General features: G+C 31.5%; 3 protein-coding genes across 7 annotated transcripts in view; 1 reads left to right on the top strand and 2 right to left on the bottom strand.

Annotated features, from left to right (window-relative positions):
- The window catches only part of Mob2 (MOB kinase activator 2), a 40670-nt gene extending 39194 nt beyond the window's left edge, over positions 1–1476 (top strand). For all 3 annotated transcript variants that reach the window (XM_085479931.1, XM_085479930.1, XM_029316277.2), the window contains one exon: positions 800–1476. In XM_085479931.1, the coding sequence (XP_085336057.1) occupies positions 800–879 (80 nt within the window). In that variant the 3' untranslated portion in view covers positions 880–1476. The remainder of the gene's footprint in view (positions 1–799) is intronic.
- Positions 99–10838, bottom strand: LOC114941328 (uncharacterized). Its single transcript, XM_085479933.1, has 5 exons — positions 10784–10838; positions 4412–4556; positions 3947–4225; positions 2797–3154; positions 99–2134 (listed from the first exon to the last, which is right to left on the bottom strand). The coding sequence occupies exons 3-5, from the start codon at positions 3960–3962 to the stop codon at positions 1705–1707; spliced, it is 804 nt and encodes a 267-aa protein (XP_085336059.1). The 5' UTR covers positions 3963–4225; positions 4412–4556; positions 10784–10838; the 3' UTR covers positions 99–1704.
- Positions 5770–21775, bottom strand: Hip14 (palmitoyltransferase Hip14). Of its 3 annotated transcripts, none has more exons than XM_029316273.2 (11): positions 21291–21775; positions 17664–17802; positions 16104–16303; positions 15718–15927; positions 15342–15636; positions 14364–14564; positions 13168–13329; positions 12368–12524; positions 11820–12064; positions 10955–11181; positions 5770–10889 (listed from the first exon to the last, which is right to left on the bottom strand). In XM_029316273.2, exons 2-11 carry the CDS (start codon positions 17799–17801, stop codon positions 10874–10876), a joined length of 1851 nt encoding a protein of 616 aa, XP_029172106.1. In that variant the 5' UTR covers position 17802; positions 21291–21775; the 3' UTR covers positions 5770–10873. The 3 variants fall into 3 exon arrangements, with proteins under 3 accessions (XP_029172106.1, XP_029172109.1, XP_029172108.1); XM_029316276.2 differs by having other exon boundaries at positions 15342–15621; positions 21291–21774; XM_029316275.2 differs by having other exon boundaries at positions 5770–11181; positions 21291–21774.
- Between the last annotated feature and the right edge of the window lie 388 nt (positions 21776–22163).

Below are 22163 nucleotides of genomic sequence, written 5' to 3'. Positions count from 1 at the left end.
TGATATATTGCACTTTGTTATATTGTCCAAATTAATTTTATGATTAATAGATCAATATTAAACGCTAGAAAACTGCATTCTTAATTTTCTTTGCAATCGTACAAATAAAAAGCATTAAAAAACGCATATAATAAAGAAACTTATTTTAAAAAGTTACGTTTACACAAAATTTCTTATTTTATTTGAAATTTTTAACAAAAATGCGATCAAAGAATTCTCAAGGAATTTTTTTACAAGATTTGAGTAGACACCCTCTCATTATTCAATTTTTTATCGAGACAAACAATTGGAGTTTAGAATGAAAAAAAAATTTTTTTAATTTATTAAAAAATTATTTTGAAGCTACTCGATTGAACCAAAAGTTCATTCGCGGTTTTTGACAAGTAATTAGCACAACCAACTTTATCCTTAATGTACTTGTATATAAATTCACCTTGATAAGTGATACTTTCTATTGTATTTTAGAAAAAAGAAATAGAAAAAAGAATAAAATAAACTAGTATACAAACATTTTATTTATATCCATAAAAAACTGCACTTTCTTCTTTCCAACACAATTTTTGTTTACTTAATAACTGCATGCATTAAAAATGACAGCTGATTAGTTTCAGCAGTTTCCTATTTGGGACACTCTGTATATAAACTTGCTCGTATCGTTAAGACTAGCTAAAAGGCTTCCTTATAGGGATCAGTTTGCGCGATTATTAAGGAACGAGCCCAATTACGGTGTATTAAATGTATATTTAGCCGGTTACATTATACTAGTCGATTAATTCCTTCCCTGACTGTTTGCTTCCAGGTGACTCGACATCCGCGCCTTCGCAGACCTTAGCCATCCAGGAGACTCCGACCACCACAACCACTACCAGTACCACCTAGATGATCGCGATGTGTAATAGCGCGCGAACAGAGGTTGCAGTTCCTGAGACTTAGGTGACGATAGGCAATTCGTTCGTTCGTTCAGTTTCTTTTTGCCTCCTTTTTTTATAGACCACATGCGAAAAATAGAATTTATTGCGATACGATCGACCGGTGGAAGAGAAGAGGAAGAGATAGATAGAAAATATGAAAGAAAGCGGCGATTCTGTAAAAATAATGAAAAAAAGATACCAGTAGTACCTGTACATAGCGAAGTGTGAACAACTACATGATGTAATTAGGTTCCTCCGTTTGTTGTTTGTGAGATTGTACATAATTTATTAAATGGTAAGATATACATGAGAGAGAGAGAGAGAGAGAGAGAGAGAGAGAGAGAGAGAAAGAAAGAGAGAGAGAGATAACGAGTGAGAATGAAAGAGCGCGAGAGCGAGCGAGAGTGGGAGAGAAAGAGAAAAAGAGCGCGATAAAAAAAAACGAGTATTGATTATTATTGACAAAGTTAGTTGCTATAAGAGATGATTTGTTCTGTAAAAAAATGATACAATAATAATATTGTAAAGTTAAAATAATACCAAATATATACCTGGTGTTAAGGCACATGTCTTATTGATGACGAGTTAAGAGCTGCGAAGAGATCCATCCTTCCTTCTAGAAGTGAAGATATCAATCAAGTCACTTCAAATAGCAAGCATACGTCATTTTGATGTCGAATGACGTTTACTACTTGAAGCAAAAATCCTCCAAAGATTCCTAATATCTTAAATTATTCAAAACTGTTCCCCCTCAACCTTTCTCAAGAATTTCTAACTTTCCACTCTACGAAGTTCAGGTGCAAGCTGTGGTGGCGGACGTGTGCACGTGTTTCACTTCGACGAGCCGGATTGCGGCGCAAAGATTCGCGATCTCCCGCAAAAACAGGCCGATCGCCTCTGCTATCGGCTCGCAGAGATCCCTGAACGATGTGGCGATATTGTAGAGGAGAATCAGTATCGGCTGCACGATGGCGTTGAACAAAATGGACAGCAGCGGCTTCACAAAATAATCCGCCACTAATTGAAGTATCCCGACTGTTAGCGGTCGGATCACGCTATAGAGAATGAAGCGGAAAAGCTGGAGAATAAAAGCTGTGACGAAGGCGATGCCGATGTGAATCGTGCCAAAGATCTCTGCCCAAAAGCGAGTTGCCGCTTGATCCGTCTTTTCGGCGCACTTGTCCGTGGCCAAGACAGGATGGCAGTCAGTTGTTCGATAATAGCTGCAAGAAATATCACTTTAGTCTTTCGTCAGTTTCGCTTAATTAGTTTATATTAGGCCTGACTATGTGAAGTTGATGAACTCATTACGGTACAATTGAGAGGACCTGTTAGCATTCATCGATCGATATCTAAAATGACTAGCATGATTGATCAGCCAGAGAATCCTAGTGTTTAAACTGATCAATTAATAATGGATTATCGGGTATTGTGTGTGGTGCTCAGTACAATTGTTACATATTTTATTGGTGATTACTGGTCTTCTTCAAAGTGTGCAGTTCCCTTAAGAAGCTGCACATCCTATTTCACTCTTCTAAATTAATTTTAGAATTATAAAATGGTCCTTAAAACTGCCATTACTCTTAATGTTATCAATTTCTTTCAATATTTCCTTTATCTTTGTTCCAATATTTACTTGTGCTTTTGAGCTAAAAACTCTCGTACGAAACTATGACAGTTCTGAAGATCATTTCAGCAATAAAATATGCATGTATCAATTGTAGCGTGATGAGTTCAATGATGAACTTATTTATATTGCTAGATCTAGTATATCAATTAAATAAACCTCTCAAAAAATTATTTATTATATTATTATGTTAACTGAGAAATCAGTGCGATTGAAGCAAACGTTCGGACATGTCTTGCATATGTTTGCGATGCTTACGCGGAGCTTCCGTGATCGAAGTAATAAATCTCGATCTTCTCTGTCACTTCTTCCTTCTTGAGCTTCGTCTTCGCCGGATACTTAAGGGGCTTCAATTTACCGGCATTGTACTTGGTGCTCTTACTCGGTATTCCCCCGATGTCCGACATCTCGTAAGCGGCGAAGGGTTGAAAGGGTTCATGCGGTGGCTGAGTCGTCTCAAGATGCTGTTTAGGCACGCCTTTGAGCGGCACCTGAGCATAGTGGGGACACTGAATCTGCTTTAACTTTATCTCGTACATCTTGTCATTGCTGAAGTACCCATTTCTCTGCCGTTTCCAGTTGAACCGACCCCAAAACGGCCGCGATTGCGATTTTTCTAAAGAAGGTATGTGTTTATAAATTTTTATTTACCTACTTCAGATATGGAGTTAATGTCCTATATAATTTCTATCAATGTGTATTGTAATCTCCGTATGTAGAAGATTCTTATGATTTTCTTCTATTCTAAATCTGTCGAACTAAATTAGAATCCAAATTTACAAATAAAATAAGAATCTTTTACAATATTCATCACGAGTATATTTAGATTAGGTTTAACAAAGTTGACGAACTCATCACGATACATTTGCTATCTTAATACTGATTAGCATATTCAAAATAGTTCCCTTGGAAAGTTACATATCGATCCCAGACAGCACCATGTCTAAAATTGGTGCATGACATCTTTAAGATGTTTTTAAGATGTCTTTGGGATATCACATCATAAGATTTCTTAAAGATGTCTTAAAGATTTTTAATGATGTCTCACATACCAATTTTGAACATGGTGCTATCTGGGATGTTAGCACTTTTGTCACCCTTCCAAGTCAGTTTTGGAGTAGTTTAATCAGCAATAAAAGTTACGTAACAATCTTAATCTCAACTTTATTGTCAGAGATCCTAGCTATACTAGTGCAATAAAGTTGATGAACTCATCACGGTACGATTGCTACATCTTTTATTGCTGATTAAACTGTTTCAAAACTGCTTTGAAGGGTCAAGAAAGTATTGACATCGATGCGTTGCTTTCCAAGGGGACTATTTTGAATAGGATCACAATGATAATCGTCGCTAGTACAGCAAATTAAATATCTCCATTCTGGACCAGACGATCATTTCTATTATGTACCTTTCTTTAATTTCATGGGCAGAACGTAACCGTTGCTGAAACGATAAATCTGCTTTTGAGAAAACAAGTCGGCAAACGGATAATGAAGGGCGTGATGGCGTTACATTTTGTGACTACGGCACAAGCAAGGGGTGAAACTCAATTGTGTGGCTACATCAGGCGGATCCCTTGAGTTCTCTCGCTGACGGTTCGGTTTTGCTGGAGTCGCGGATTTTGGGGTTTCCGCTGTCGCGGCAACGCAATAAGTCGCGATCGGCGTCGAACATTTACAATCCGTATCTGTAGACTCAAGCAGAGAGCATATTGAGTGATAAATATATGTAAATAATTCTAAAAAGGACAGGCCATTTTTAGTTCGATTTTATGGGATTTAATCAATCAATCTTATGGGATAATCGCATTTATGGGATATTAATTTTATGAGATTTAATCAAATTTATATAATTGGATTTTCATAGAACATACCTTTAGGTCCTTCAACATCATTTTCCTTCTCGATCATTTTAGTGCAGACTTCATTCACGACGTCAGAATTTACAGCCGAAGTAACATCGTCCGAATGCAAAGATGTTAGATTGGATGGTTCTGTTGTGTCCGCGCAAGAACAATCCTGTCCGGTAACCATATTATCAAACATTTCCTTATATTAAAACACATAGAATATTATATAAAATAACATCAACATCGAGTAACGCAAACGGAACTGTCAGAACAATATAACAAAAGTGATTTGCAGTTGTATACAGATTGCAGTTGTCTCATTTTAACACTCAAATATCTCGAAAAATATCAAGGAAAATCGTTTTGAACAAAAAAATTATTTGGTTCAAAGAGGGACATAAGATGGTGTCATTGATTTGACCTTGAATAGTCATTTGAAGGTCACTTTTAATTTCTTTACTATGAACCTCAATTTTTATTGCCTGTTCTTATAGCTTATCTCAAAAGCTTTCCAAAACACTATAATAAAGTATATTTTCTTTAAGTACTTTTCAAGTTACAAAGTTTGAAAATAATGATTTTTTGACATAAAATGTAAAATATTTTGTCAAATATTCAGTTTTTGGTCATTTTACCTTAATACTTTTATGCACAGAATAATAAGACCAATCAATTGGTATAAAAAAAACAAATAATTGTTAAAAAAATTAATTTGCAACATGCAGCTGCATGCTTTTTCTTAAAAGCAATTACATATGACAACTACAAGATAATCCTCAGGATAATTTCCATAATAATCTGCATTATTTCTCTTTCCAGATAGAGCAAGTAGGAAAATTCTCTTCGTTGCCATCACTAATTCAGTAATTGATGGCCGGCAAGACAAAACCCTTTTTGGTCAGCAAAGGCCAATAAATCATTAAGAAGCCATCATAAAAAATTTTTTTACAGTTGTAAAGATTCTTCAGTTATCGAAAAATTCTTATAATCTATAAAAAGAAGCTATAAAATTTCTTTCCATTTATAATTTATATCATTGAAAATCTACATGTCTACGTCGTGTTTCCTTTCAGAAAACAAAACTGAGATGTATTTTTGGCATGTTGTATACTGTATTTTTATTCCTCTTTTGTGGCTATAAGACATAATTTCCTCCAAATGATATACCAAAAATTATTACATCTTTCAATATATGTATATATCGCGTTTCCTTCAAGGTTTTTTCTCTCGAGCGAAATAGATACACATAATTAGACTCTTATGTACATATCGAAGATAGAGCTTGAAAATAGAATATATATATATATATATATATATATATATATATATATATGTATAGGACGATTATGCTATTCAAAGAGACAGTAAATGACGTATCATCATTGTGTGTGAATACATTGTGTTATAATTCGTCAAAAATTTAACAGCAATTCGAACATTCAATGTATTTGCGTGTTATACATCATCTTGCTTTTCGTTATTATTATATTCGCTATTATTTTCGCAAATCACAGTGGATGGTAAAAGGTGTCGTATTGTGAATTACAACTTTATATATACCTGTAGGAATTTTTTCCTCTTGTATAAGATATACAGGGTGTCCAATTTTAATCGACCACCCCCAACAACTTTTTTGTTTTTAATATTGTACAGCAAAATGTTTCAAACAAAAATTATTCGATTTAAAGGAGGGGGGGCAAATATTTCTTACTTTTTCTGAAGGACGTTTTTCAAGGTCATTTGAAGGTCGTGTATGTTACAATCAAAAGTAAAAAAGTTCTTGGGAGTAATTGATTAAAATTGGATTCTGTATATATATACATACATATATATATATATATATATATATATATATATATATATATATATATATATATCCTTTTACAATCTTAAAAACTATGAAATTATTCTTATTCGGAGCTTAAGAAAAAGAGCGTAGCGGTAGAAACGTGCGTACGTGTGTTAAATAACATTCATCACGACTGTATAATATCCTTTGGCTGTAAAAACATCATTTTTTTTGTCGCTTGCTATATCGATATACTTATGATTTTATGGGAGCGAGAGAGGAGAAACGGAGATCGGTATAATTTAACGAGGCAAATATTAGATATGTCCCCAAGTAGCTGACGTCATTGTGACGTCCAATGACGTATGCTTGCTGCCTGGGTCCACGCATATCTGAAATTCAGCGAGAAATTATCGCGATCCCGATTTTCTTACACAATGTATATATATACAGGAAGTTAAGATAATACACATCTTTAGATCTTTCGAATGAAAGAAGCAATCACACAACACAGTCATTAAACGAAATTATATCTCACAGTTCTATAAATCTCAGTTGGACTAGATTGCGAAATAAAAAGTATATAAAAAGATTGAATTCAGTCGTTCTATAATACGAAATAATGCCTTTGACGAGAACATAATTATATATTTGACACAATATATTGATATTATATAGTACAATCAATATATCATATCTTTATACTGCTCTATATATATCCTTTTTTAATATATTTTTATACATGTATCTCTTTTTTGCTAACAACATTGACATAGAGTTACTTAGTTTTGCAATATATAATAATTGTGTAATTGCTATTTCAGGTGTATTCATATTAAAACTATCTGTATGTTTCAACATTTTTTTTGTACACGAGTGGTTTCCTTATATCATTCTGTACAAGAAGTCGTTGGGTGTGAAAACTCGTATTAATATATTGTAATATGACATAATTGATAAATCTTTCGCGAATCTAGAGTTGAACGTGTGATGATGATGATTTCGAAGACGCATATTCCTTTAAATCACATTGAAATAGAACTGATATAATTATATATACAGACGCGTCAAAAATAAAGTGTACAATATTTATATACAAATGCGAGTTGAATTGAAACATGAATTTGTTATAATTAAAAAAAATGTCTTCGTATAATATTAAAACGCATATACGATCTCATCGCAAAACGTTGTGCTTAGAAAAATGCTATGATAAATTAAATGTTACATTTATCATTTAAAAAATTAGACAAAGTTATATTATGCACTCCATTTTTGATCGATTCGTTTTCATACGCATTCACAGAAATCAAAAAATAATCAAACTTACACAATTTTAGATTTACATTTTACATATATTAATATCACATCTTTTTTTCTCTTTGATAATTGATTAGATTCTGAAAACTCTTTATAATTATTATTCCATGTCTTATAATTTATAACGATACATATGATAAGTAATGACTCCAATATTAACACGATGAAAAGTCTTGACGATAGATTTATATTAATTATAATTTCTGAAATACTTTAAGTCAGGTAAAATATAAAACTAATTGTACTTTGCTAGACCTAAAAGAGTTTGTTTCGCGCGTTACAATTAAAGAGAATTAAAACTAAATTGAACAACCATTTTTTTATCATTCTTTCACTATAAGATTTCCATTTCCGTGAGCACATCTAAGGAAATAATACTTGCAATAATATTTTTCACTGATGACTTATTTGAAAAAAAAGTCAAAAGACTATAATATATTGTATAAATTGGACGTTCATCTCTATCGTTATATTTTCATTATAAAATGCTACCATCCATCGATTTTGTGGAATGTATAAGCAGTATAATAATTTCATTATTTCTGCAATAATCTGTATACACAATTTGGAAGAATTATCAGTTTGGAATTTAAAGCTTCTGATTTCTCCCGGCTCATATTGGAATTGTGATGTCAGAGGCGAGAAAAATTCTTAGATATTATTTCGATAAAACAGCACATCAGATAGTTTTAGCACTCTTATTTCTTGAAAGCTATCGTTTTCGTTGATTGACTATCAAGGAAAAAAAAGTTTTTAAAGTATTTTAAAAATGTGTATTTTCAAAATTTAAAAATGCTAAAACTATCCGAAATGGTGTTTAATCGAAACATCTTTTCATTTATAAATAGCATCTAAGAATTTTCAATCGGTATTTTCTCGCCTCGACGTCATAATCTAATATGGCCGCGACGAGGATCCAGGAGCCTTAAATACTAAATATAAGCGCTCCTTGTTGTGTTAAATAATTTCTTTGTTCTACGTAACAATATTTTAAACTTACTCTTTGCTCAATATATAAAAAGCCATTTTTGTGACCTATATAAATTTTTTTTGTTTTGACGAGATATGCTTGATATACATTATACGCTACAACAGTCCTTAAATAAATATTACAAATAATTTTTGTAATATTGATTTGTGATCGCATGAGTATCGCATTATCATGATAAAAATTACATTTTAGTCATAATAACCGATACAAATAATAATAGTTGAGTTTAACAGAAGTTTTCTAATGTTGAATACACGTAAATGCATTTCAAGAAGCATAACATGGCACTTAAGTCAGGTAGAGAGTCTCTTACAAATACGAACAACAGACTAAACAATAGCTGTTTATGCAGTTTTTTTTACTTTTGACTATAATTCTACTGCACAGCATTTGATTTTCTTATCTCGCATTCTAATTTGCATTATACACATTTATAGCGCACAATATCATATAGGCCACATTTTTAATATTTATTTTTTTTTTTGGATCTTATACGAATTTTAATCTTTGCATTATATTTGCTTGTTTAATTTAAATCTTATATGTCAAAAGTTTTTATAATTATTTTACACATGTTATGTAAATTTTATTTTTTTAATTACAAATTAGATGAATTTATCGAGGATATAGATAAAATAGATATTCCTCGATGTTTTTTGTAGAAAGAAAAAACATAGCTTAATTTCTTCATAGAATAACGGATGAAGTAACTTATAAAATAATCTTATAGATTTAATTATTTGTATAGAAAAGCATTGAAGCTCCTTATATCTTTGTTCATTGAATATTATATACTTTCAAACTCTAAGTGCATTTACTTCTTGAAAAAGACAATGATAAATTTGATAAATCGTCAGTTATTATCCATGGATTGTGATATTGATATTCAAATGGGGAATAATCAGTAAATAAACGCGATTTAAGGCAAATGATTAATATTTACAATATGCGTCTACTATAAAGAATTGTATTATCTAATAATTACACAAAAATGCTAGAAATACAAAAAAAAAGATGATACGATCTGTGAAAAAATTGATCGAGATAATTATATTAATTAACCCTCCATTCTGCCAAAATTTTTTCCAAGCTTAATTTTACAGATTAATGTTTTAATTTTTAAATTCCTCCTTATGTATCAACTATTACAATAATTTCAAAATTATATGGAACTCCATTCTCTCTCGTATCTTTGAAGATACATGTCATTATTTAATTTGGGCAACAGAGAGGACTAACTGATAAAATATTTGTGCAATTAAGTTGTTTCGTCGCTCATCATCAATATCTTTAAGTAGAGCACAGGTGGGATATGCACAATTGCGAAATGTAAATCTTTCACGACGTCATCACAAGTCGAAAAGTTTCGTATATACAGAGTGTTCCACAGGAAATTGCTAAAACTAATCAGTTGTCATTTTTTAATGCATGCAGTTATTGAGAAAATAAAAATTGTGTAAAAGGAAAGAGGAAAGTCTACAATTTTTAATGGATGTGAATAAAATGTTTGTATACTAGTTTATTTTATTGATAAAAAGTAATGAAAAAATTGCTAATAATCACATAAAATCACATAAACTAATGATAAATATTTTCAACAGTGCCAGATTTAATAGCGGCTATTAAAAGGATCGTCGATAACATTAAAAATGACATGTTGGAAAAAATTTTTACGAGTTTTCGTAAAAGAACAGAATTTTGTACAAATTCAAATGGTGCGCACTTCAAAAATATTTATCATTAGTTTACATATGTAATTATTAATTATTAGCACTTTTTTCATGACTTTTTTCAATAAAATAAACTGGTATATAAACATTATTTAGATCCACTAGATAACACAAGCGCACGCTTCGCGCGCGCTAAACAAACTTTTTCTTCGCGAGTGTACATAATTTTAATTTGCTGAATTTCAATTATGCACATAACTTAAATTCTCGAATTTCTATTATATACATTCATTGAATTAAATAAGTACATAATAGAACACATCATTTTTACATTACGAGGCGCTTGAACGCTACGTACCTACCCTAACTGCGAATATATCGCAACGCACCAGCATCCAATCAGCATCGTAGAAAAAATGGCTTCAACGCTTCGAGTTATATTCGAGTGATCGACTTAACATACACTTTTTAAGGAAAAGATGAAAAACTGCAGATCTTTTCTCTTTTCAACACAATTTTTGTTTCCTCGATAACTGCATGCATTAAAAAACGACAACCGATTAGTTTTAGCAATTTCCTGTGGGACACCTTGTATTTTTTTGCTGCTGTATCGAAAAGTCACTTACGTGTTTTTGCGGCAACTCTTTGGTGGCCCGAAAAATACGTCAGGCATAAGTGATATGGTGTATATGTATGTGTTGCGGATGTGTGTGTACTTAGCTTCTCGCGACTCTGCAATAGCACAATAACAGTCTCTCTCTCATTTCAACGTTCTCTTTACGAGATTCTAAACGTACTGAAAATTATCCTTCTGTGCGAGCAAAGGTAGCTTCTCGATGCTTTGCTTGAGATCGAAGCTGTGCAACCAGTCCGAGCTGGGTTTCGCCTTCACCCCGCAGAAGCTGAAATTGCAGAAATCCGCGGCGTTCTGCAGGGCACCGCGATGGAACGGGTTTCCTTGCTTGAAGTGCTTGTAACGACCAGCGTTCATTCGTTCATTCGTTGTCATTCCCAGGACCATAATCTGCGAAAAAAATATGTAAGAATTAATAATCCTTTTTGAACTATTAAAATTTTCTATGAAACTTACAAGATTATTCTGAACAAAAAATCGTGAATAAAATCATATAAATTTTAATAAAAACTTAAATATTGCAAAGTTATGTTATACATGAGAATGAAACTATCAAAGAAACATAATTTTCGGAAAAAAATTCCTCAATAAAATTCCAAAAGAACTTCCGGATTTTTCAAAATAAAAATTCCTGATCCTTAGTTTTTCTAGAAAAATAAACATCCTGCTCCATTGTAATCTACAAAATAATTATAAAATTACAAATCATTTCATTTCATTTCTTCATTTTCTCGTTTCTTCAATTTTTGTTTTCTTCATTTTCTGATTTCTCCAATTTTTGACTCTTTATCTTCTTCATTTTTTAAAATAATTTATTAATCTTCACTATAGTAAAGTGAAGAAAACAGAAAGAATGAAATAAGAGAAAAAATAGAAACAATTTTAATTCACTTTCTCGTTTCTTCAATTTTTGTTTTCTTCATTTTCTTATTTCTTCAATTTTTGATTCTTCATTTTCTTCATTTTTTACAATAATTTCTTAATCTTTTTAATTTCGTATCAAAAATTTTAAAAAAATCGCACTTTACCTGATAACATTGACACGCCAACAGGGTTCCGACCCAGAAGGAATGAAGAGATGTGTTGGCTGCTACCCACATCACCCAAGCGTCGCAAGTAGCCGCAGCTACCAGATAATTGTCCGCGCTGTGACCGTTCGTTAAGTTGGACCAACATTCGAATTGCCAATACTGTACACTGGCGGATAAAATAACGATGCACAGTCCGAGCAATGACGCCAGAAATCCAAGAAAATACTTGTGATTGTGCGCACCTACAAATGACGCAATTAGTCTCCATTGCTTAGCATCATTTCTTTAATTTTTGATTCTTCATCATCTTCATTTTTTTATAACTTAATAATCTTAGGTCTGTTCTTTTCAGCTGTACTAGTTCAGAGTTTATCTCTTTCCTTCCAATGTGGAGTAAAAAATTCTTCATAATAGTGAAGTGAAGAAAACAGATGATATAAAATGAGGGAAAGTGGAAAAAATATTTAATTTAATATCAAAAATTTAAAAAAAGAAAACAATATAAAACAAACTGAATTACCATGGACATTGGTATATTTACTTACCGATGCAGTTGTTAACCCATGGACAATGATGATCGAATCGCGCTACGCAACGATCGCACGTGGAACAATGCTTGGATCTCATGGGTCTCCTGACTAAACAACTACTGCAGAACCATTGCGGCTCGAAGCCACCCGATTCGGCCAATTCGATTATCGTCTGACAAAAGATAAAGATACATTTTAGTTTCTCATGCGTATTTTGGACAGTTTTATGCGTTATTATGCAGGGTGTCGTATAGGAAATTGCTAAAACTAATCAGCTGTCATTTTTTAATGCATACGGTTATTGAGAAAACAAAATTGTGTTAAAAACGGGAAAGTCTGCAGTTTTTAGTGGATATGAATAAAATGTTTGTATACTAGTTTATTTTATTTAAAAAAAGTAATGAAAAATGCTCATAATCATATATGTAAACTAATGATAAATATTTTCGAAGCCCGCAGCATTTGAATTTGTACAAAATTCTAATCTTTTATGAAAACTCGTAAAAACTTTTTCTAACATGTTATTTTTAATGCTATTGATAATCCTTTTAATAGCTGCTATTAAATCTTGCACTGTTGAAAATATTTATCATTAGTTTATGTAATTTTGTGATTATTAGCACCTTTTTCACTACTTTTTATGAATAAAATAAACTAGTATGCAAATATTTTATTTATAGCCATTCAAATCTGCAGACTTTCCTCTTTCCAACACAATTTTTGCTTTCTTAATAATTGCATACATTAAAAAATGACAGCTGATTAGTTTCAGCAATTTTCTATGGGACATCCCGTAGATACAATAGAAAAGGTACATTTAATTTATCCTCATGAGTAGCCGTAATAATTCCGGGATCACCTCGCCAAGATTGTAGGAAGCATATCCAGAGAGGAACAGAACCGCCAACCAATAATAACCATAAATACCAGGCTGCGTGGACACCCAGCCAAAATACCCACGTAACATAGATCCACATCTAAAAAAAGAAAAATATATAATTCAAATTAAATATATAATTAAAATTTGTACATATATTCAATTGCAAAAAAATGTTTGTACATGCATAAATATATTCCCACAAAGTATATCAATGCAGATATGTATATCTATAAACAATGAAAAAATTAGACAAAACTATATTATGCACTTCATTTTTCGTTCATCGATTCGTTATTATGCATTCATAGAAATCAGAAAATAATTAAACTTATGCAACTTTGGATTTACATTTTACATATATTAATATCACTTCTTTTCTGTTCAATAATTGATTAGATTCTGAAAACTCTTTATAATTATTATTCCATGTCTTATAATTTATAACGATATATGATAAGTAATGACTCCAATATTAACATGATAAAAAGTCTTGGCGATAGATTTATATTAGTTATAATTCCTGAAATATTTTAAGTCATGTAAAACATTAAACTAATTATACTTTGCTAGACTTAAAAGAGTTTGTTTCGCGTTACAATTAAAAAGAATTAAAACTAAATTGAGCAACTATTTTTTATCATTCTTTCATTATAAGGTTTCCATTTCCATGAGCGCATCTAAACAAATAATACTTGCAATAATATTTTTCACTGATGACTTATTTGAAAAAAAATCAAAAGATTTTATAATATATTGTACAAAATTGGACGTTCATGTCTATCGTTATATTTTCATTATAAAATGCTACCATTCATCGATAGTATGAAAGAGTATATCAGTGCAGATAAATCTATAAACAATGAAATATTGACAACTTGTGTAAGCAGTTTTTGCGCTTAATATAATATATTAGAATATATTCGAGTATTAATTGGTGTTTCGTTCTTCATTATATTATCAATATATATTCTATTTAAAATTTATGTATTATTTTATGTGTTATATCGTATTATCTTTTGAGCTTATCGCGTTATTGGAAGTGTTACTTATCACGCTTAAGTAGTTTATCAGAAATCGTACGTTGTAAATGTCTTCGATTTATCTAGGATGTATATCGGACGATCAACTCACCTTGGTCGCCAAATAAATCGACATTGGTAATATATGGAACAGCCGTTCGTCGAACACGAAATGGTTCATTAGATACACCGCTACGTAAAGAATGATGAAGGCACCTAGTTTTAGTAAATAATCCCATCCGCTCTGTAGAGTCATGCCGATCACATAAAATGCTATAAATGGCGTACTGACCATGCAATACCAACGGATTCTCTATAAGAAAATGATATAATAATCAAATAATGCATTTATATACAAACTGAGAATAAATCTAATAAATCTCTAGCTTATTCTACATACGTTTTTTTTAATAAAATTCTTCAAATTTTATTTTATTTTAATTTTACTTTAATTTAATTTAATTTTAAAAATCCTCAATGAGATCACTTTAATATACAGGGTGTCCAGAAAATTGCCCGCAATACTTCGGGAGGTGATTTGGGACCCAAAAAGAAGAAAAAAATGTTATATAAACATAGGTCCGGAAATAAGTCGTTTCCGAGCTATAGCCACTTTTATTTAATTTTTTTAAATTTTATTTTTTAATTTTTAAAAAATTTTTCGATATTTGTAAATACGATTACATAATTTTTAAAAATCAAGAATAAACATAAATAAATATTTAAATTAAATTAAATAAGATGTTCAAAATGGCCACCTTTAGCACGAATACAGGCTCTTATTCTTCTATCAAATAAGGAATTCCGAACTCTTTAAAAAACATTTGGATCCTTCCTTATTTCTTCGAATTCATAAATTATTCTTTGTCTTAAGTCAGGAATATTATTGGAAAAATTATTTAATATGATTTAAAATTAAAAAAAAAATTAAAAAATATCAGAAACGACTTATTTCCAGACCTATGTTGATATAACATTTTTTTCTTCTTTTTGCGTCCTAAATCACCTCCCTAAGTATTGCGGGCGATTTTCTGGACACCCAGTATATTAAAAAAAATTGGATATACTTATTAGAACACATAATCATTACCTTATCTCTACACCATGTTCTTGTGCGACCTTGCTTCTCTTTAATCTCGTGACTAATTTTGTGCCCTAGCCAGGCTGCGCCGATGTGCGGACCTAGCAACGTCATCGGCGTCTCGTTTTGGAAATTGGGCAGATCCAAGGAGGCTCCGTGTTGCACCAGAGTGGATATCGCCGTGTTATTTTTCGCTATGATAGCCCAATGTAGAGCCGTGTTGCCGTGCAGGTTGTCGGTGAGCGAGTGCGACGCTCCTAGAGTCAACAGGAGTCGCGTCGGGTCTAAGCTGTAGAAGGAGAGACTTTAAAGTAACCAACATAGCGTTATTCTATGAGAAGAATCACGTTGCTCGCGCCGCAACAACACGGTGTATCCTGTGTACCTATTGACTTTGTAAGCACTCCACATGAGTGGCGTCATGGCGCTTCTGTCTGGCATGTTGGGATTCACGCCTTTCGCCACCAGATAAGCCACGATGGCCGTGTGGCCGAATTGCGCCGCCAGATGTATGCACGAGAAACCTTCCGAGTCCCTCAAGGTCGGATCAGCGCCTGCCCTCATCAGTATGACGACCGTGGAGAGGTGGCCCTGCCTAGAGACACAAGATTACTCTGATTTATTCTAGTTTATTCTAATTTAAATCGGTTAATAAAAAAATAAAACATTAAAAATACATAAATAAAACAAATAAAATATAAATAAATAAAATAAATAAAAATAAAAAAATAAATAAAATATTGATAATATTTTTGTCAAAAACACACTCACCTCGTAGCCCAATGTAGTGGCGTGGAAGCCAACTCGCCGCCAATGGCATCGATCACGGCTCCTTTCGCGATAAGATACTTAACAATGTCTTTCCGATTGTTAATAGCTGCCCAATGAAGCAACGTCACGGTTTCCGAGTCCGGTTGGTTCACGTCAGCACCAGCCTCCACCAATTCTGTCACCCGATCCAATGCTCCATACTGCAAAACACATCATCTTATTTAGTTTTAAATCTTCTCTTGGATCTTTGCTGCGGTCATGTTAGATTGTGACGTCAGAGGCGAGAAGCACATGCTGAAGATTCTTAGATGCCATTTCGAAATAAAAACATATTCCAATGAAACACTATTTCAGATGGCTTTAGCATACTCTTAAAATACTTCAAAGACTATTCTTTTCCCATGATGGTGATATCAAACTTTGTTATGCAGAATGACTGCGCATGCGCAAATATCAGACTAAACTGGGATCAGAGTAAACTGGGTCTCATATTACAGTCATTTTGCAGCTGTTTGATTATAAAGGGAGAAAATGATAATTTTTCAAATACTTTAGAGTGTGTTAAAGCTACCTGAATTGCTGTTTCATTGAAATATCTTTTTATTTGGTTTTTTCGCCTCTGACGTCACAATTCTAACATGGCCGGGTAGGAACCAGAAGACTTAAATAAAAAAGAAAATTGATCACACACATTGATATAATGATTCTATATTTCTTTATAAAAAAATATACTAAAGTACAGAGTGTCCCATAGGAAATTGCTGAAAGTAATCGTCATTTTTTAATGCATGCAGTTATTAAGAAAACAAAAATTGTGTTGAAAAGAGGAAAGTCTACAGAACTTTTTTCATTACTTTTTTCAATAAAATAAACTGGTATACAAACATTTTATTTATATCCATTAAAAACTATAGACTTTCCTCTTTTCAATACAATTTTTGTTTTCGCAATAACTACATGCGCATTAAAAAATAACAGCTGATTAGTTTCAGTAATCTTTCCTATAGGCCATCCTGTATTCTATATGATTATGAACTTATGAGTTTTCAGAATACTTAAATCTTACAATAAAATAAATTTCCTGAAGATTCCATGATTTTCCAGATACTTTTGTTCAAAATTCCAGGTAAAATTAAAGTATTTTAAATAATACTTAGAATACAATTTTGAAATAATTATTTGTTATACGTAATTTTTAACATAAATGAAGTAATTTTTTAATATAATAATGTAATATAGTATTATATTATAATAAAATATATTTTAATATATACTTTATATAAAACTAATAAATCTTATATTCTTTAAAATTATATATTTTAAAATCAAAGGAGCAATTTTTTAAGAAATTCCCTGAGTTCAAATCAAATTCCATGATAATTCCAGAATTTTTTAAGGTAGAACAAAATTCTCTGAGAATTTCAGGTTTTCCAGATTTTTTTAGAGAGTATACATCCTGGTTTTTTATATTTATATAACAATTTCCATTTTTTTAACATATATCTAGGATATTTTGGAGATGAGCTCCTCTTATTTGATCGCTGATGATGAGATGATTACCTGTGTGGCTCTGACAATGTCGAAAGAGCTGCAATCTTGCGCAGCAGGTCGTGCTGGTTCCTGATGAAGGCTGCTGGGGTCATCGGGCTCACCAGTGCCCTCGCCCTGGCAGGCAGTCTGCATCTGCAGCGCGTACATCCTGCAATCAACAAAGCAATTTTTAAGGACAATCCTTGTGAAATTGGGTGGAGTTGGCTAATTTTTTCACATATTGTAGCTTGTGACCTATTAAACAAAAGATGTAACAACTTCAAAGCTAAATAATGGACAGTTATTGATTCAAACAGCTTGCAGAGTCCAAACTTTTTTGTGTTTAACTAGCTGTAAATCAGTAAATATATTATTTAGTTAACTCTACAACATATAAAAATGTTAACTCTACAAAAAATGAAAAAATCAAATAATCTTACTAAGATTCAATTTTATATAGGATTAGTGAGGGGTTTTTGAATCTTTAAGAAATCTAGGTGAAATTAGATCTCGATAAAATCAGTTGGTTTTCTCATATTGTAGTTTATGATCTGCTGAACAAGAAATGTAATAGGCTCAAAGCTAAATAATCAGCAATTATTGATTTATAGCCAGTCAAACATGAAAAACTCGAACTCTGTAAATTGTTCTAAAACTGTTCATTATTTAGCTTTGAAACTATTACATCTTTTATTCAGCAGGTCGTAAGCTACAACATATGAAAAAATCAGCCAGTTTCACCGAAATCCAATTTTCATGAAGATTACATATTTATAAGGATTCATAAGAATTAGGGATCCTTATTTTTTGCCTTATTCAAAGTAGATTGATAATAACCAAAAATGATAAAAAGAAAACACTAATCTAATAATGTACAGATTTTTAAATTTTATCATGATTTGTTCTCCAGTAATTTCTATCTAGAAGAACAATATATATAATTTCTTTTATTTAATAAAATAATAGAGACCTCCTTCTTTCATTAATAATTGTTTTGCACAATTATATAAGCAAGAAAATCTGCTTTAGAGTTTAATAAGGAGATAGAGATTAAATATTTATAGGTATAAAACTTATTTATCTTGAATTACAAGATACTAATATTCATTCCTTGTCCTCTTTATTCATTATGATTTTGAATTTCCTTGAGGCATGTCAACATGTAATTTCGTATTCGAGTCAGTAACCAGAGAGAACTTTGTACGTCACGATGTGTATAAATTGTGCTAAATCACATGTTGTTGTCGAGAATACAATAGGTAATGTTTTCCGACTAAATTTTCTATAGTCACCATATATATATACATATATTATTATATTAAAAAAGTTAGCCGGAAAATATTACTCATTATATTCTTGGCAACAATATTAAATATATTATTTATATTATTTTATTATCTATGTATTTTATTTATAATTATTATTTTTTATTTATTTCTATATATATATATTTATATTAAATTAATTGAAATTTAATTTACATTAATTGTATTATGTTTGGTGAATTTTTATGTATTGTATATATAATTGTTTCTTTAGATATTGTTAAAGCATTTCTTAAGAATAAATAATTTATATTTTATTACAATTTATAAATTCTTCGTTAAATCTAGCAAAAGAATATTTTGTTGATTGATTAAATTTAAATCTAATTAAATCTTGCAAATCTATTTTCAAAAAAAAACATTAACTTCCTATAGTTGTAATATTTTCTTTAAATACAACACACAAAGTCCGTAATAGCAATTTTTTTAATTTTATTGCGTAATCAATGCACTATAATTTAATAACGAAATTAATTAACAAGAAAATATGTTCTCATTAGTTATTATATAATCATTAATTATAAATCCCCTTTCGAACTAAATTATTGCCAGATAATTAATTATATTACTATAGAGAATGTTAAAAAATTAGGTTGACAAACTTTTAAAAGAAAAAGAAGAATCCAAAATAAACATTTTTTGTTAATATTAATTTCCTCTACAATGTTAATTTTAATACATAATTTAAATAAAAAATTTAATAATTTTAATGGAGCATTTTTTGAGCATTTATTGTGAGAAGAGTGAATTACTTTTATATACTTGTTTCGTGTTTTGTTCAAGATTAAAATACAATTTAATTTTTTCACTTAAGTATACGTTTGTTTATTGTTTATCGTTTTAAGTCACAAACTTCTATTTAAAAAATACAAAATTAGCGGATCACCTATTAATGGTAGATTTCTGAGATTATTTGGAGACAATTTTTTCTCACAATCAGCAAAAATGTCGAGGCACTAATAATTTTCGAATTACAAGCGACTGAAAATAAAAGGTTTTTCGCAAACTAAGTCTTGTGTAAGTAAAATATTAAACTAAACTACATTTTTCAATTAATTTCAAATAGAGTTTACTATGATAGAATTTTAATTTAAAACTTATTGTTAAGGTACAACAGTGTTTGCTATTATCCAAATAAAATAATATAGATGGTTATCTAGATAACATTTTGGCGTCATCTTATTTTTATATACATAAAAAAAATATGTAATATCTATATCTACATCTTAGATAAAAAAAGTGTTATCTTTACTAAATTATTTAGAATATTGTTCAGATAATTTGATTTAGGATCGTAAAAATATTTAACAATAAGTAGAATTTAAGCAGTAAGCAATAAAAAATTACAAAAAATATGAATATATTTTTGTTATTTCGTTTACATAATTTACATTTTTTATGACTGTATTTAGCATAAGCAATCGCAAAAATAATATCTAGATGAATCGTAATATAATTTTATCTTTTATCTAGATATATTTATTTTTATGTAGATATATTTAAAATTATTTTTATCTTATCTAAGATGAATTTGCATATTTTTATTTCATCTTTATTTAGCTAATTTTGAAATCATGTAAGCACAACACTGGGTTACAAAGATACATAAAAAATTGAAACATGCAAAAAATGATAGTCTCCCTCGACATTTTCGCTGAGGAAAAATCGTTTCCAAATCCCAGGAATCTGTCATTAACAGGTGATCCCCTAATTCTGGGACACCCTATATATACTATACCTACATATACATGCATTTACATATTAAATATAAATTAAATTAAATAAATATATAATAAAAATAAATATATAAGAACTAATTCCCTTGTTCCGTTTTTTTTTACTAGAAAAATTCAAGGAAGCTCGAAGACACGAGGTATATCCTTTCCTCATACTATAATACTATTTCGGAAGGGTGACGCAACGCAATTCACCCTCGGGATGTCTCTCTCTCTCTCTCTCTCTCTCTCTCTCTCTCTCTCTCTCTCTCTCTCTCTCTCTCTCTCTCAGAAAAAGAAAGAAAAATTGATTGATGATCTTTATAACTCTTTCTCAGCAATTGTAATACAAATCTAATTTACATTAATCATAAAACATACTGTTTTAACATTCTCTTTAAACGTCTCAATTTTTTATATTATTTTATCACAGAGAGAATGTATGAGAGAGAGACAGAGAAAGAGAGAGAGAGAGAGAGAGAAAGAGAGAGAGAGAAGCCGAAAAGCATTCACCGTCCACGCTGATCGATCTCCGGAGTGCGCACAAAAATAAATCTCTCTTTATACATACAATTCCACGTAGATGTGCGAATAAAAGGAGGCGGAAACCGGCTCACCTTTCCTTCCACAGCGTTTATGCGCTGCTAATGCCTGACGCGCATAATAACGCGAACGACGACGAGGAAAATGACCTAGTCGGGGATGCGCGAGGGGTTAGTTTCGACGAGCGACCAACTGGAGTAATCGTGCACCAGGGAATGGGGCGCCGGCACATCACACGCACACATGCAGCCGCGCGCGCGTGCGCGCGCGCGCACGCCCGTATGACAGGTGACAGCTACGCGGCAGCGGAGCCGTGCTGGGGTCTCGACGCTCTTCGTGCGGATCCTCGCGGTTAGGTTTAGCCTCTCTCGTTCGAACAACAACCGCGACACGACGTAACACACGTCTCGCCCGATCGAAGCTTCTCTCCGCGACTGGCGTCGCGAGCAGAACAGCAGCGCCTCGGCTGCTCTTGTCAGCTGCTCTCCTCCTCGGTTCCGTCATACATATAGTTCGTTGTTTTGGATATTTTTGTGTCACGGGACTCCGAGATCGACCAAACGCAGAACATCGTCGCAGGCAATGCTTGACGTGAAACTATAATGTATATTAACTTTTATTGAAATATATATTAAATATATAAATAAGGAAATTGAGCGCGGAACTTTTTTATCCATGCAGCGCCATCTTCCGCGCACGGGAGATACTACAAGGCGCAATTTATTTTGTCCTTCAGTCGGTACATTTTTATTTAAAAAATATATCGTATTATCAGTATTTGCTATTATCTAGATAAAATGATCGTATTATCAGTGTTTGCTGTTATCTAGATCAAATTATCGTATTATCATAGTGTTTGCTTTTATTTAGGTAAAATTTTCATATTATCAGTATGTTTGCTGTTATCTAGATAAAAGTATATAGATATGATCATATAATATCTACAA

Source organism: Nylanderia fulva, unplaced genomic scaffold (genome assembly GCF_048542155.1).
Source record: "Nylanderia fulva isolate GAGA-0341 unplaced genomic scaffold, ASM4854215v1 Scaffold133, whole genome shotgun sequence".
NCBI classification, from domain to species: Eukaryota; Metazoa; Arthropoda; class Insecta; order Hymenoptera; family Formicidae; genus Nylanderia; species Nylanderia fulva.
Note: the sequence above shows the minus strand (reverse complement) of the source record. Positions and strands in the feature narration are given on the sequence as shown.